Source organism: Tachypleus tridentatus, chromosome 9 (assembly GCF_004210375.1).
Source record: "Tachypleus tridentatus isolate NWPU-2018 chromosome 9, ASM421037v1, whole genome shotgun sequence".
Classification (NCBI taxonomy): domain Eukaryota; kingdom Metazoa; phylum Arthropoda; class Merostomata; order Xiphosura; family Limulidae; genus Tachypleus; species Tachypleus tridentatus.
In genome coordinates this window covers 101,561,993-101,579,003 of record NC_134833.1, presented here as the reverse complement: position 1 = coordinate 101,579,003, position 17,011 = coordinate 101,561,993, and the positions used below count along the sequence as shown (strand labels likewise).

The 17,011-nt window shown below is 34.6% G+C and overlaps 1 protein-coding gene across 1 annotated transcript in view; it reads left to right on the top strand.

The window, feature by feature from the left end:
* Positions 1-11,926: 11,926 nt before the first annotated feature.
* Positions 11,927-17,011, top strand: part of LOC143225902 (guanylate cyclase 32E-like) — a 42,815-nt gene continuing 37,730 nt past the window's right edge. Inside the window, exons 1-3 of the mRNA XM_076456091.1 lie at positions 11,927-12,071; positions 12,718-12,881; positions 13,668-13,803. Of these exons, the coding sequence (XP_076312206.1) occupies positions 11,972-12,071; positions 12,718-12,881; positions 13,668-13,803 (400 nt within the window). The 5' untranslated portion in view covers positions 11,927-11,971. The remainder of the gene's footprint in view (positions 12,072-12,717; positions 12,882-13,667; positions 13,804-17,011) is intronic.

Sequence of the window (17,011 nt, the reverse complement as noted above, 5' to 3'; positions counted from 1 at the left end):
ATAACAAATTTCATTACACCAAATTTAACCCAAAGAAAGGAACTTTTAAGTACTTGCACAATTTGGAACATTTGAATTATTGTAAAACAGAATTGTAGATTATCGTACAATGAAAACTGTTAACATTAAGTAAAATGAGTATTTATGAATTGCTATTATATTTTCCCAACACCTTTAAATTATGTTAGGCGGATAGGCGTATAGACTATTTGCCATTTCCAAGATAACTTTTCAAAAAGTGGAATCGAATTATGTTAATTATATAAATATAATGACTGTAAACTATCGAATCGGGGTAGTAATGGTTTACTTCACATCCTATGAGCTATTAAACTGAAACATCTCCTATCTTGCTATTAAAACAAGACTAGAGACAGTACCACTACTTGCAAGAGATTATTCTACCCATCAGTGTCCCAAAATGCTCGAAATAACAAACGTGTTAAAACATCAGTTACACACACAACAAGGAATACAAAAAGCAATATCTTACTCCGGTCCGGCATGGGCAGGTGGTTAAGACGCTAGACTCGTAATTTGAGCTTCGCGGGATCGAATCCCCGTCCCACCAAACTTACTCGAACTTTTAACCGTGGAGGTGTTATAATGTACGGTCAATCCCACTATACGTTTGTAAAAGAGTAGCCCAAGAGTTGGCGGTGGGTGGTGGTGACTAGCTGCTTTTCCTCTAGTCTTACACTACTAAACTAGGGACGGCTAGCGCAACAAAAACAATACCTTACTCTGATTTCTTTATCTAACGGTAATCGCATATAATAAAAGGCGTACGTTACCCAATAAGAAGAAATATCTCTCTTTTCTGTTATTTGAATATTTAGGTGGACTCAGTAAACACATTTATGTTAGTCGTTACAGTTTTGCTGAGGTACGATAATCGTGTTTTCACAATTAAACCGTTGAGTACAGGAAGTCAAATACGTTTACTTTTCTGAAATATAGTCTTTTGTAACTATTAATTTAAGTAATCTATAAAACATTTTATAAACAGATTACATCAAAAGGATGAATAGCGTAAGTTTGACACATCATACCCAAATAGTAGATGAAATATGATTTAATTTAATAGAGAAATAAAAAATATATAATTGTTAAAATAATACAAACACAGCCACAAAACAAACATCCTACCCTAAGATTTCTGCCCCGGTGTTGGAAGGTCACAAAAAATAATAAACGAATAAAATAAAAACAATGGTAAGAAAGACGATAATTACAATATTTGAATGAGATAAACAGCAAAACTTTCTTGAAACTATCATAACATCCTTAAATACAATACTTGGAAATAGAAAAACAAGATATTAGGGTATTACTACACTAAGCCCAGTCTTTTACTGGGCTCCTGTCGTCCACCTTTCCATTCTAAATAGGTCTTAAATATATATATGTGGAAACTAATACAGCTATAAACTAATACAGTATGATATAAAATTGTCCAAGTAAGTAATTCTAATAATTTACCTTCCAATAAATTTTAGAAATTATTCTGTTATTTTTTGCTTGGCTACTTTTTTCTTTTAGCCACGCGCGTGAGACTGATATTGTTGGATCCAGAGTTCAAGATGCAATGTCGCTGGTTTGTTTGTTTGTCTTTGAATTTCGCACAAAGCTACTCGAGGGCTATCTGTGCTAGCCGTCCCTAATTTTGCAGTGTAAGGAAGGCACCTAGTCATCACCACCCACCGCCAACACTTGGGCTACTCTTTTACGACCGAATAGTGGGATTGACCGTCACATTATAACGCCCCCACGGCTGAAAGGGCGAGCATGTTTGGCACGACGGGGATGCGAACTCGCGACCCTCGGATTACGAGTCGCACGCCTTAACGCACTTGGCCATGCCGGGCCAGCAATGTCGCTGGACACACTCTGCACTTTCAGATGTCAAACTAATGAATACTCTTGTCAAATGGTTAGTCCATTTACAAGCTGAACAAGTTATTAACTTTCGAACAACCATATTAAACTAGCTCGGCTTTTAGCCTACAGACTCTTGTCACAAAATCTCCATCTCTGTATCATTTTTTCCCTTAAACCAACCACAAAAATACTCGTGGTGAACAGATGAACATGCATACAAATATTTTATAAGATTATAATTAATAGGATCTCTTTGTTAGCTTTCTTTTTCACTTTGTATTATCGGGTTTGACAGTCTTCATGAAAGCACTGGACTTGAAGTGAAGTATTTGAATAAATTATTTTTTTAAGCGCAACAGAAAAATCTCAAGCCATCTGCTTTTTATTTAAGGGCCCAGCATGGCTAGTTGGGTAAAGCACTCGATCCGTAATCCGAGAGTCGCGGGTTCGAATCACCGTCACACCAAACATGCTCGCTTTTCTAGGTGTGGGGATGTTAGAATGCGGCGGTCAGTCCCACTATTCGCTGGTAAAAGAGTATCCCAAGAGTTGGCGGTTGGTGGTGATGACTAGCTGCCTTCCCTCTAGTCTTACACTGCTAAATTAGGAAAGGCTAGCGCAGATGGCCCTCGTGTAGCTTTGCGCGAAATTAAAAAAAACAACAAACAAACAAAACAAATCCTTATATATGCAAAAACGGCTCATTTGGGTTGAAAAATAATGTTACGTGGAGGAGCTAACAATGTTTCGAACTTCTTCGGTCATCGTCAGGTTCACAAAGAAAGAAAGAGGTAACTGACCGGAAGCTGACCATATGTTTGGAAGGGGTTGTGTAATAAGTGTCGGAATGTAGAGGGCAGGCTTAGGTGTTTAAATATTCAATTTTGTATTATTTATTTTATTATTATTGTTATTTATTATATTATTTTTCAATATAGATATAAAGATGTTCCTTTGTATTGGTTTATTTTGGGCTTAAGTTGTTGTATAAGTAAGGCTTCTTTAATTTTGCGTTTGTTTATGTTTGTTTCTTTATTTAGTATTTGAGTGTTTTCTATGGTTATGTTGTGTCTATTTGACTTGCAGTGTTCGAAAACGTGTGAAGGTGACTTTTTATGTTCTTTGAATCTGGTTTCCATTTTTCTACTTGCTTCTCCAATATAGAAGTCGTGGCAGTTATGACATTGTATTTTATAAATAATGTTGGTGTGGTGTTTGTCAGTATATTTTTTACATAGTATAGACCTCAGTTTTGTGCCTGGTTTTTGAATAAATTTGGTATTAACTAGAATGTCATATTTTGTTACCAGTTTTTTCCAAATGTTGGTTATTTTTCTGCTGATGTCGGGAATATGTGGTATACAGCAGTATATGGTTTCGTGATTTTTTTATTCGTGAGATATATTTACTTTTGTTGGTTGATTTTGCTTTCTGTCTAGGTGTTTCCCTATAAAGTTATCAATAAGAAAACTTATTGTTGTTGATGAAGTATTGTTTTATTTTAACTAATTCATCGTTAATTTTATCTGGTGAGCATCGTTTTATGGCTGTGTTTATTTGGTTTCTTAGTATCTTGAGTTTTTGTTTTGTTTCAGGTGTTGAGTTTCAAAGAATGTATAGTCCAGTATGGGTGATTTTTCTGTGGATTTCTGTTTTAAATTGTGTATCGGTTCTTGTAATTTTGAGGTTAAGAAATGATATTTGATTGCTTTCTTCTTTTTCTTATTGACTTGTGAAGTTGATGTTGGGATATCTCAATTTCAACAATACAAAGATATTATAGGAATATAACTAAACAATTAAAACTGAAGAAAATACTTTTCAAGATTTCCTGTAAATGTAATTCTACAAAAATGAATATTCTAACTTAGGAACAAGTTAGGACACCCCTACATTTATTCCCACTTAAGTGCCTCAACTCACACACAGGTGTGTCACACCAGGTGCACCTAATTAGAAGATCATTACTCAGCATTTTGAATGAGGCTCGCCCTATTTAAACTTCAGACATTTAGTTTGGTGTGCTCCTGACTGTTGAAGTGAGAGTGAGCACCATGGCGAGAGCAAAAGAGCTGTCAGATGGCCTTCAGAAGGAAAATTGTAGCACTTTATGAGTCTGGTAAGGGATTTAAAAAGATCCCAAAAGGTTTTGAAATCAGCCATTCCACTGTCCGGAAAATAGTCACAAATGAAGGGCTTTCAAAACAACTGCCAACATGCCCAGGTCTGATCGTTCAAGCAAGTTCACCCCTAGAGCAGATCTCAAAATGCTAAAAGAGGTCTCCAAACACTCTAATATGTCATCACGGGACCTACAGCAGACTCTGGCTACTGCTGATGTGAAAGTGCATGCCTCTACAATCAGAAAGAGACTGCACAAGTGTAACTTGCATGGGAGGTGTGCAAGGAGGAAACCTTTGCTCTCTAAGAGAAACATCGAGGCCAGACTGAAGTTTGCCAGAGAGAATGTAGATAAAGAACAGAACTTCTGGAATAATGTTCTTTGGACAGATGAGTCCAAAATTGAATTATTTGGAGACCAGAACAGAGGACATGTTTGGCGTAAACCATTTACAGCATTCCAGGAAAAGAACCTCATACCAACTGTGAAACATGAAGGTGGAAGTGTCATAGTTTGAGACTGCTTTGCTGCAGCAGGACCTGAACAGCTTACAATCATAGAATCCATCATGAATTCTACTGTGTATCAGAGGGTGCTTGAGGATCATGTGAGACCATCTGTACGAAAATTAAAGCTGAAGCGGAACTGGACCCTCCAACATGACAATGACCCAAAACCAAGGACTGGCTGAAAACTAAGAAATGGAGAGTCCTGGAATGTCTGAGTCAAAGCCCAGATTTTAATCCCATGAGATGCTGTGTGGTGACTTGAAACGGGCTGTACATGCAAGAAACACCTCAAACATCTCACAGCTGAAAGAATTCTACATTGAGGAGTGGGGCAAACTTTCTTCAGACAGATGTCAGAGACTGGTAGATGGCTACAAGAAGCGTCTCACTGCAGTTATTTCAGCCAAAGGGGGTAACACTAGCTATTAGGGGGTAGGGTGTCCTAACTTTTCCTCAGTTAGAATATGTATTTTTGTAGAATTGCATTTACAGAAGATCGTAGTCTTTTCTTCAGCTTTAATTGTTTAGTTATATTCCTATAATCTCTCAGTATTGTTGAAATTGATATTAAATATCTATATATCCAAAAATGTTACAAAAATACACAGGCTTTCATAGGGTGTCCTAATTTTTCACATGACTGTAAATATTGGCTTGAACAGGTGATACTGGATTGCCCATGCTTAGGCCATTTGTTTGTATATAGTTGTGGTTGTTGAACATGAAGTTTGTCTTCATCGTGGTGAATTCTATGGGGGTTGCTAATTGGTTGCTGGGAACGTCTATTGATGGGTTATGGTCTCGGATATAGAGTTCTAAGGCTATCTTGCAGGCTTCAGCGGTTGAAACTTCTATAAAGAGGGATATAACAACGAAAGTGGCCATTAAGGCTTTATGATTAAGTTGATTAAGATTAGACTTGAAATTAAAAGAGTCTTTGATGAATGAGCTGGTGATGTTACATATTTGGAGAATGCCCATGCTATGTATTTACCAAGATTGTAATTGAACGATTCATATGCGGACATTATTGGTCGTAGTGGAAAATCTGGTTTATGAGGTTTGGGAATGCCGTATATTTGTGGTGTGCGTGAGTCGGTTTTGCGTCGGTATGAATAAAGTGTTTGTGAAATTGTGTTGGCTTTTTTTATTTTTAGTAGTATTTTGTTTAGTTGCGTTTCGTGTGTTGGATTTGTGTGTATTGGTTTAAATTTGTTAGTGTCTGATAGAATGTTCTTCATTTTTTGGATGTATTCATTCGTGTTCATTATGACTACAGCGTTTCCTTTATCTGCTTTTAGAATTTTTATGTTTTTGTCTTGTTGATGGTTTTGTGAGAAAATTCTTTGAAAAAATCGTTTAAGATGTTGTTTTTAGGTGTTTCTGGAAAATATAAAATTTTAATTTTTTCTTAATTGTTGGTCAGATCTGTTAATTACGAGGTTAGTCAACGGTGTGTCGTGATGTCTTTTCTGTTTGCATACGGAGTTACAACACTAAAATCAGGCGGGCTTAGCAGACAGCCCGATGTGGCTTTGCTATAAGAAACAGACGCATATCCAAAGCAGTTTTTAACTTACAAAATTTTCTTTGAGTTATATTAAAAGATTGCCTACTATTGTTTACCTAATTGCTTAAAAATGTAGTTCAAACATAAACATTCAATATACAAAATCTATCTTTTTAGTAGACAGCGAGTTTTTTTATTGTGAATAAAAGATGTGCACAATAAATATTAACACATTAACACAGATCAGACACATGCATTGATTTCGTTGTGTCAATCCCAAACAACGCCTGGCATGATTAGTTGGTTAGGGCGCTCGACTCGCAATCTCAGGGTTAGAATTCCCGTCGCACCAAACATGTTCGCCCTTTTATCCGTGGGGGCGTTATAATGTGACACTCAGTCCCACTATTCGATGGTAAAAGGGCAACCCAAGAGTCTGCAGTGGGTGGTGATGACTAGCTGCCTTCCCTCTAGTCTTACACTTCTAAATTAGGGACGGCTAGCGCAGATAGCCCTCGAGTAGCTTTGCGCGAAATTCAAAACAAACAAACAGGAAATTTGCGGATTTCAGAAAACGTTTAAATCTTCAAATCAGTATAAAATTTCAAGTGAAATGATCTGTATTGCCTTTTAACCACAGCACCACAAAAAACGCCTAACAAATGTTTAACTTCATCTAGCAAAAGTACCCTTTCCCAGTGATGGAAAACGTTCAAGGTAAACTTATGATTTTAAATTATTCCATGGACTTTAAAAAGTTTAATTATTGGTTTTACTCAAAACTCCGAGCTAATTGTTGACTATTTCAGTCATGCCAAGAGCAAATGAACAATAACATATGACAAATCTACATTTCTCTTTTTTTAAGTTACGTCATATTTTGAAACGTAAGTGACAACACGATTAATTCGTTACAGTTTAATGTAGAATATCTTAGAGTTTAATATAGAATATCTTACAGTCTAATGTAGAATATTTTTAGTGCGAAATAAAATTTGGATCAACGTTATTCATGCCTATTATTACATTATTTCAAAAGTGAATGCTGAGCTTTGCCTGCGTGAAAAGCTTTTGAAACAGGAAACACATGAACGCTCGCAGAGATACCACGGCTCACAATATATATATGTAAGACAGTTTATGTTTAAGGTAAAAAATAACATTATATTCAATATTTATTTTGATAATTAGTTTATGAAATTTCACAGATTAGATGATGCTTCGAAACTGCTAGATTTTTGCGAAATGTTTGTACTAAAACACCAAAATTTAAAATTTCGTGTTTCACTTCTTGTTTTTGTAACAAACATTTAGCCCGTAGCTGGCATTGTTGCTTGTTTGTTTGTTGAGCTAAGATATACAGTATGTAACCAGCTTTGTAAGAAATATAAATAAATAAAAGTACGCCAAAGTTTTGGCTTTGATTTTTTTCTTCCCACTGATAATAGATAATAGTGTTAGGAAATGAAAGCAATATTGGTATAACCAATCTACATAGGTTAAATAAATTTAAAAATACATAAATAAACAAATAAACATAGTATTAACCAGATTAGCTCTATTCATGTATATATATTATGTTTACAAACAATAATTCATCAAGTGCTTCAGCACTTTTACATTTTAACTTTCATAATCACTTTATAATAACCGGCCGTGACATCTTACTTTAAATAAGCACTTTTAAAGGTTACTTGGACATTTTGAAAAACGAAAATAGAATAAATGATAGGCCATAAACCTTTTTCATAAACGGAGGTACCACATTAAAGTAAGATAAAGAGGAGTCAAAGGTTTGACATTTGATTAATTTTATTATAATGGACATAGTCATTATAATGTCATTGACATTATGTCAATATCTTAGTATGTAGCAAAAACTTCTCCGTTATCTATTTAATGGCACCACAAACAAAAATTCATAAAAATATTTCACGCCTTAGGTATTCAAGATTCAGACACATATAGAAATAGCTATGGTATGTGCAACAACCATTTCTTTACTATAGAACACACTTTTTAAACAAAGTTACTCTCTTTACAACGAGAACACAATTTTCACTAGGACTGTACGCGAGGGTTTGATTCTACCTTAACTGATGTAATTCTTTAATGTAGTACTGAAAAATGTTTGTTTTTATTTGTTTGTTTGTTTTAAAACTCACGCAAAGCTGCAAGAGGGCAATCTGCTCTAGCCGTCCTTATTTAGCAGTGTAAAACTAGATGGAAAACAACTAGTCATCACCACCCATCGCCAACACTTGGGTTACTCTTTTACCAACGAATAGTAAAATTCAAAATACTTCCACAAGATCGTACTTTACCAGTGGGCTCCTTCAATATTAGATTTTGTTGAAATTTTATTGTTCACAACGCATACTAGAAAGTTTTCGACATATTTAATTAATTTTATAGGACTGTACTTGCGAAAGTAAAACGTATTTTAGTACAGATTAGTTTTCTGAACGTTCCACTATTACGGATTCATGAGAACATGATTACTGTTTGTCGAATTTTTCGCAAAGCTTCTCGAAAACGTATACTCGAGCCATCCCTAATTTAGAAATGAAATATAAGAGAAAAGATATTTAATAAACAACACTTCTCGCTAGTTCTTTAGCAACTCTAATTAATCGAATAAGGGGAATAACCATTACATTGAAACGCTCACCGTACTAAATATTCTGTGATGAGATTCGAATTAGAGACACGCATGTTGGGAGTCGAACGCTCTAACCACCAGGCCTCAATGATTGCTGTATATCCGCTAAACTGACAATACTAGACTAATGGTTTATTAGTTATGTTTGTTTTGTTTTTGAATTTCGCACAAAGCTACTCGAGAGCTATCTGTGCTAGCCGTCCCTAATTTAGCAGTGTAAGACTAGAGGGAAGGCACCTAGTCATCACCACCCACCGCCAACTCTTGGGCTACTCTTTTATTAACGAATAATGGGATTGACCGTCACATTATAACGCCCCCACGGCTGAAAGGGCGAGCATGTTTGACGGGGATGCGAACCCGCGACCCTCGGATTACGAGTCGCACGCCTTAACGCGCTTGGCCATGCCGGGCCTATTAGCTATGTCTCAACGATTGCTGTATATCATCAAAACTGAACATACTAGACTAGTTGTTTCCAAGTTATACTTTTATAAGAATGCAAACGGTTTCGAGAAACGCGTGCACAAGAGATTTGCTATTCGTTTGTTGGATTACCTTGAAATTGATGGTTACTGAAACAATTTATATTTTAATTACTTGCCTCACTGAAAGGATTCTTCAATTTGACGATTAGCTAACCACTAGTATCACATCCTCTCTCTCAGAGCATTAAATGGATCGCCTAAAACAAAAAGTGTCTTTAAAATCCATGATAAAAACAAATTATTCGAACAGAATCGTTTAATTTAATTTTCACGTGTTTGAAAATGTTCTTACTGAAATTAAAAGACGCAAAAATATAAATACTAATTTCTTTCTCCTATTTCTTTATATAATTTGCTTAATAAAAAGTAGCCTGCAAGAAAAAATGCCTTTTTTAGTGTTAAATTGTGCTACTAAAACAACTTCTGTTACAGATACTCAGAAAATATTGCTTTACACAAGGTATAACGAATCTTGTAGCCACTTACGCATAAAAGATTCTGCTTCACGACTCCTTTATTGTCTTGAAGAAGACGCACAAGTATTTTTTATGGAAGAAGAATAAATAAAACATCAATTATGAAACGTTTTTCAATAAAAAAGCATAAAAAATTGGAATTCCCTGACCTTTAGCGGTTTTATATTTCGTTAAGCTCTATTCTTATATATGTATGTAAATACTGAGACTGATTGCACTTTATAAGAGATATGTCCCAGATTCTATATTGTCCTTGGAATTACTACCGCTTTCCTGATCGTTTTATTCTGATGTCTGTGTTTACGCACTGTCGCCCAACATTGCAGTTCCCGTTACAAGATTCTGCGTTGGAAAAGGAAGTAAGATGAGCTTTATACAGATTATTCACTATATGCAGACGTCGGTTTTTTAAGATCACATTTAAGCAGATAAACGGCACAAACTTTTGTTAGAGCTCCATTTGAGGCTTGCGAGACATGTAACTAAATGCGATTGCTGTGATTTCAGTTCCATCAGCCATCCTTCCTATAAAAATAAGGGTTAATCTTGAATTATGACTAGAATCTTGTAAACGTTTAGCTTGTGAGCTTTCGTCACATTCAGATTATTTTTATTAGGCTGTTAAAGGTAAAGAAGGTATGCCAAGCTTCATCATATTGGCCTCCTGGAACGTAGGGTTCTGTTTCATAACCTTATAGTTTTACTTTATTGTTGAGATGTTTTTCGGATTAATGATTTTCAGCAATATAATTGTATGAATACCTATTTCTGCAGAAGTCATATATTTCAACAAATTATACGTTTATTTGTGATTGCACTTCCAATATGTAGGTATTAATTATGTCGGCATTAGTGCCATGAATCATATTTGCTTCGACAGATAATTAACAAATAAAAATTGAAAACATTGTTCAGAGTGCACTTAACCTTCTATGCTCATGAACTTTTCAGCCGTTCTGATAATATTTGTAGTTTTATTAAATAATTGCCAATTTTCTTCTGTTGCTTGTATTAGAAATCTCTCAAACTGTTCATGTGGTCGTATTTGAACATTAAGCATTCTTATATCAATATTTTGAACTCGTAGGATTTCTCTATAACTTGCTGATTTTCCCTAAAAAGTCAAACGCTTACTTATGAGCCCCCTTTTACCTTCCAGTGGCACAATGATGTCTACGGACACACACTGCTAGATACCGATTTTTCGATACCAGTGGTAGGCAAAGCACAGACAGCCCATCGTATAGCTTTGTGCTTAATTTGAAACAAACAAACTTACTTATGATTATAGCAGTAAATTGTAAAGGCTGTCTGGCCTGAAGATGCTCATTATTCGATAGTTTTGGATAAATGTTAATTATTTAGTTATTAATCCCTATAAAGCAATTATATTAAATATATATATGCTCTTGTAACAATTAATCTGAAATCGTTGATGTCTTATTTTGAAAATGCATCGTCGAGTGTTATAAATATAACCTTATAACCAAAGTATTAGTTCTTACCGAATCGGTTCTCTTCATTTTTAGCACATAATGGGTTTCATATACAAACATAAAGAAACAGATTACTGCAAGAGATCTGTAATCTAACAAAATGGACTTAAAAGCTCAGTTCGTCAGAAATCATACATTACTTCATAGTAATGAGATGACTCAATCTGTTAAGTACCAGAAACAGACGTTCCTTGTAGATAACGTGTAAAAACATTTTTCGAAATACAGAGATAATTAAAAGTAAAAAAAAAAAACTAAACTAAAAGGACATTTTCAGGTACAATGAAAGATTACGTATATTTTTAGTTGTTTCAGCCAACTATTTTTGGTAATACAATTACCAAACACCAGGACTCGTGAATACAGTATTCATAAAACGACCTATTTTGAGTTACATTTTTATCGTAGATCTTTGATTGATTAAAGAAATTGGAAGTTTCAATCTGAACGGCTTCTTATAAGAACGTGAATCAGCAATGTCTGAAACGTTAGGCCTTCTTGTTGTGTAGCTTCGAAGTGTAGGAAAGTAATTAAACCAAGTTCTCGATCCAATTAAACGCTTCTGTTACATTAGACATCTAGTAATTGTTTACAAGAAAATACTCCATAACATCACGATACAAAAACAAACTTTCATTTCGGTTTTGGGCCAAGATGCTCTTCTACCAAAATAACTTTATGTAAACTCGCGACTCGTAAATCTGTAGGATGGAAATAATACGGAAGAATATGGAAACTATTTATTGACTTCCATGTGAATTTTTTTTTTTTTTACAGTATATGTACTTCTGGCCGATACTAATCCCCTGGTGGACTTTACGCGATACATGCAAGAACAAGGTTTACTGGAAAACGGAGAGTATATAATTATTTGTGTAGATGATGAAGTATACGATCCTACTAAAGAGCGACAGTACATTCAAAAAGGTGAGAATAAACTGTTTAATTTTCACATCTGAAAATAGAAAACAATTCTTAAATAACTTACAAATTTACTGTTGTTTTTCAGAATTTTTAATACAAGCCCTACGTTAAGCCTTAAAACAAAATAGTCACTATTTGCGTTCAGACATATTGTCTCTGTTTAAACAGATATCTTTAACGGTTAGGATCATGTCTGTGCAAACTAACTGACAAAAGTTTGTTCCGTACAAACAGAATGCATGTTTACAATTTGTTCCTATTCAAGCAGACAGATTAAGCTCTCCGTTCCTTTTTAGATAAACATCGTCCAATAATATATTACTGTCCTTGTCGAATGGATATCAACAGGTTTTTCCTGTCCAGATGAAAGTTTTAAAGAATTTTTTATAGTTTAGGAAGGTATTTATAAGGAATGTGATCCTGTACAGTCAAGAGTTTGTATCTATTCATATCTCGTATCTATTAACTGTTACTTATTTTAGATCAATTAATGCATACTGATTTCTCATAAAATATAATTATTTTTATCTACCAACATCATTATTCATATAAATGTATTAACTGTTATTCGTGTTGTCTTATGAAATATAATACTCTGTTTATGTTATATTAGTATAAAAACGTATTCCCTTCTTCTATTCTTTTACAGAGTCCGAGATAACCAACAATGATGTTTTACCGTTTCGAGCAGTGTTAGTTGTCACCCATCGTGCACCCATCAACCCCGAGTACGAAGATTTCAAGCAGAATGTCACAACGTTGTCAATGCGCCCTCCATTTATAATTCCTACTCATCCTTATCTCGTGCTTCCGGTGAGCACTTTTCCTACTCATCTTCCACCAGGTTTACTCATATTTCCTTTGCGTTATTTGTTACTCAGTGCATTCTGTATTTATTCTTACTTCATAGTATCGGTAAGCATTTCTATCTCACTCATTACCACTTCATGTATTATGTTAAGTTTATCTTCTATTCATCCTTTACTAATTTTACTCGCATTTCTTTTGAGATCTTTCCACACTTTGTTTTATCAAATACTTTCAGAGAAACTTTACTTTGCATATCCCGTAACACATCTTCTTACTCTTATTTTCTTTGAGATCTTTCCCTGTTCAGTGCTATCTTGTAGTTTCAGTAAGGTCGTCTTGATAAGTGATTGAATTGTATCATAAAGTCTAATTGTATTAATGCGCGAAGGATGTTTTAGTAGTAACTGTATCGTTGAAATGTTCCCAATACACAAAGAATAAGACGAATTAATAAAATTAAACACTTGTTTTCCATTCCGAAATAGCAGTTCGCTCGTAAAGAAAACGATTGAGAAACTTTTGACCTTACATTTGTCAACTTTTAGAACTGTATAAGTATAAGCCTATTAAAAAAAACAACTAACCCAAATCTACATTCAGTGTATTTACATCTGTTACAATACAAAGAGTCATTCAATGTTTTCAATCCAACCTCCATCATATACAAATAAATCTATGCTCAACTGAAGTCAATTAGAGTAAATGAATAAAATTCGGTACTAATGTACATATAGAATGGTCTACGTTTTACATAAATAAGCTGTTGAAACTCACATTTCTTTCTCATAGGTACCCCTGTATGCCGGCTTGGCGTATGACGCTGTGTTGATCTACGCTAAAGCACTAACAGAAGCTTTAGCTAATAACTCTACCGAGGACAGAGGAACAGACATTATAAATTATATACGAGGCCACGTTTATCAGAGTAAGTTCACCTGTTTAGCAATCTATTAACATGCTTATAAAGTAAGTCCTTATTATCTCGATCACGTGCTCAAATTTAACTGTACAGTAACTAGTAGTGTTCCAACTTGTATTAAAGATTTTAGTATTTAGGTCGTTGCAAAACACTATCTCTTTGCTAACTCAGAAATAAAACCAGAAAGACTTGCTAATTACATATCTTATACAGATAACATTAATTTATTAATTTATCTTATATTAAAACGTTTGTAAATTGAAAAATCAACAAGTCACGTGACAAACACACAAGATATAAAGCCGTTATGGAACGATATGCATAAGAACTACATTTTGACATTGTTTGGTGCTTTGTAAATTGTCACCGAAAACGTATCGCTTTTGTGAAGAGCATATGACAGATGAGGAGTGGTGTGTTTTGAGCATGACAGTCCTGATACCGAGTATTTTTAACATAAACTACTCTGCAAAGCTATTGTTAAAATGCATGGTTCTTTAATATAACATGATCTGGCGTAGCGACATGGATTGTATCGTTGCAATGAAGCTCCACAATCAATTTAATATAGAGTACTCAACCTCAGTAACAGTTGTCAACTCATGATTTGCGCGAGTGTTTTGCTAGCTGTTGTTTCTGTATTAAAATACTCCAGTATAATACAAGTTATATTTGAAATGCACAGATTAGTTTAAGATATTTTTCATGTTTTTATTTAACAAAACGAAACAAAATAAAGCAAGGTATTTTGCTACTTCTAAGCATTTGAGGCCTGAATTTATATATATATAATAATTATCGTTTAAACTGGTCCTCCAGTAAATCAAAGGCAAGTCTTACACATTATAATGCTAAAACTCAGCTTTCGATACTCGCTGTGGGTAAATTATAGACAGCTCATTGTGTAGATTTACCCTTTATAACAAACACATCTTTTAACTTTCCTAAAAATAATAATATAAAAACAAATATCGAGAAAAATGCATTTTATAAGGCAGCCCATTGTGTATCTTTGCACTTTACAAGAAACACGTCTTGATAAATTATTTAAAGCGCATGCCTACTAAAATCGTGACAGAATGAGAGATGTGTCTTACGTGGATTCACTTCTTGATTTTAAAAAATCGTTATTCGCGAAAATAGGCTACTTGTGAGTAGTTCTGAAGATCAAATAATCATCACCCTGTTTTTACATAATGGAACTCTTTCCACAAATTCTATACATGTATATGTTTTTGTTTTTGAGTCAGTAAGGAAACGGTTTGAATAGTTTTAAGATCTTTACAACTTAAGTAATTCGAGAAGCATGGTACACGTATTTTACCACTAGATAATTGCAAGTTACAATGTTTCTTTGTTTTAGCGCAAAGCTATACAACAGGCTATCTGCTTTCTGTTCTCTACGAGGAATCTATCCACGAATTTTAGCGTTATAAGTCCATAAACGTATCTCTTGGGACAAATCGTTTCCTTTGCTAGAGCTACAATATAGAAAGAAATTTGCATGCTATTTTTTTTCTAGTCACAAGCGCTAGGTTTAAGGAAAGCTGTTCCACCTAATCATACATACAAGCTTAAATAAAGTATGATATTTTTCCCAGTCACAAGTGCACACATTTAACGAAATGTTATTTTCTGAAATTTCAGTTCACTTGTAAAAGATGGTTGATAAGTTTTTCATACTTACACTTGTAAAGCAAAAAACAAACAAACAAAACTACTCGTGTCAATAATAACTACACGTTTTTAGGGAAAGCTGTATAAATGAAGTTATTATTGTTCGTGACAGGTACACTTTCATAAATAATACTACGTAACACAAATTTTGTTCCTAGATAATGTGTGTTACTTCTTAATTACTTATTTTGTAAAAGTACAGAAAATTGCCATTATTCCCTTCAAACTTTTCTTTTGTGACCTAGACAATGAAATTTGGAAATTAGCCTATTTTCTATGTAAAAACGGGCAAATTTGCACATTGTGGCAGAAGCAGAGCCCATCCTGACGAGTGAAGAAGCTCGAAAAATGTCGGTGACGCTTCTTCTGACTTGCAACTTACATACTTTCATCTAACTAATCCCACTCCTTGATACTAGATGTCAAAAGCTCGGCATTCGACTCTGTTAGGCAAATATCTCTGATCAAGTCATTGAGGTCTCTTTGGTGGAGTTAATATGGGTTTCTCTCACCAACTGAACCTTTGAAATTGTAACCTGGATCTTCAACGTTTACCTCCTCTTCTGATTTGCTGCTCTCTTCTGAGGATAGCTAGCTGCTTTCTCTCTGGCGGAGTGGATACAGGGAGCTTAGAGCAGTGTGGCACTGGGGTGATGGATGATGGAGGGCCAGAAATGTGTTAGCAGATGTATTCTTGCCAGCCCGACATTTGGAAAGGTCCACGATGCAGAAATAGCAACTGCTTGAGAGGTCTTGTTTTGAATTAAGCCCAAAGCTACAGAATGGGCTATCTGTGCTCTGCCCACCACGGGTATCGAAACCCGGTTTTTAGCGTGGTAAGTCCGTAGGCATACCGCTGAGCCACTGGGGGGCTAAGAAGATAAGACCCATAGCAACAATACAGGAATAATAAAAATAAGATTTTTTATGTTCAAATGTGACCAGACTACCTCGTCTTAGGGAACAGTCCTCGATTTTTGAGGAGTACATAAAAGAAAAACGGCCCCAATTAGATAAAATTAATTGCAAGGCATTCTAGTTTGAGGTGAATAGATTCGAACTTTCTCAGCTTCAAAAAGCTCGTTCTAATACAACATGTCATGTCATTACTATAACTGAAATTTAATCCGTATAATTTTACTATTATCTTCCATTGGCTTATTTACTTATTTTCAATTAAACTGTGTAACACAAATTTTATTCCCGGATAGTATGTGTTATTTCTTAATTGCTTATGTTGTAAAAGTACAGAAAATGGCAATTGTTTCCTTCAATGGTGAGATTTAGAAATTAACCTATTTTCTTCGTAAAAAAAGGCAAATTTGCACATTTTCATTCACATAAGGTCTGAATAGAACAGTATATGAATCAAGATTTACGTGTATTTATACTAAGGTTATGAAAAAAATGAACAAAAATGTTTAGAAGTGACTTGCGACTTGCACACTTTCATCTAGCAGATCCCACTCCTTGAGCCTAAATGCCAAAAGCTCGACATTTGTTAGACCAAGATCTCTCATCAAGTCATTTAGGTTTC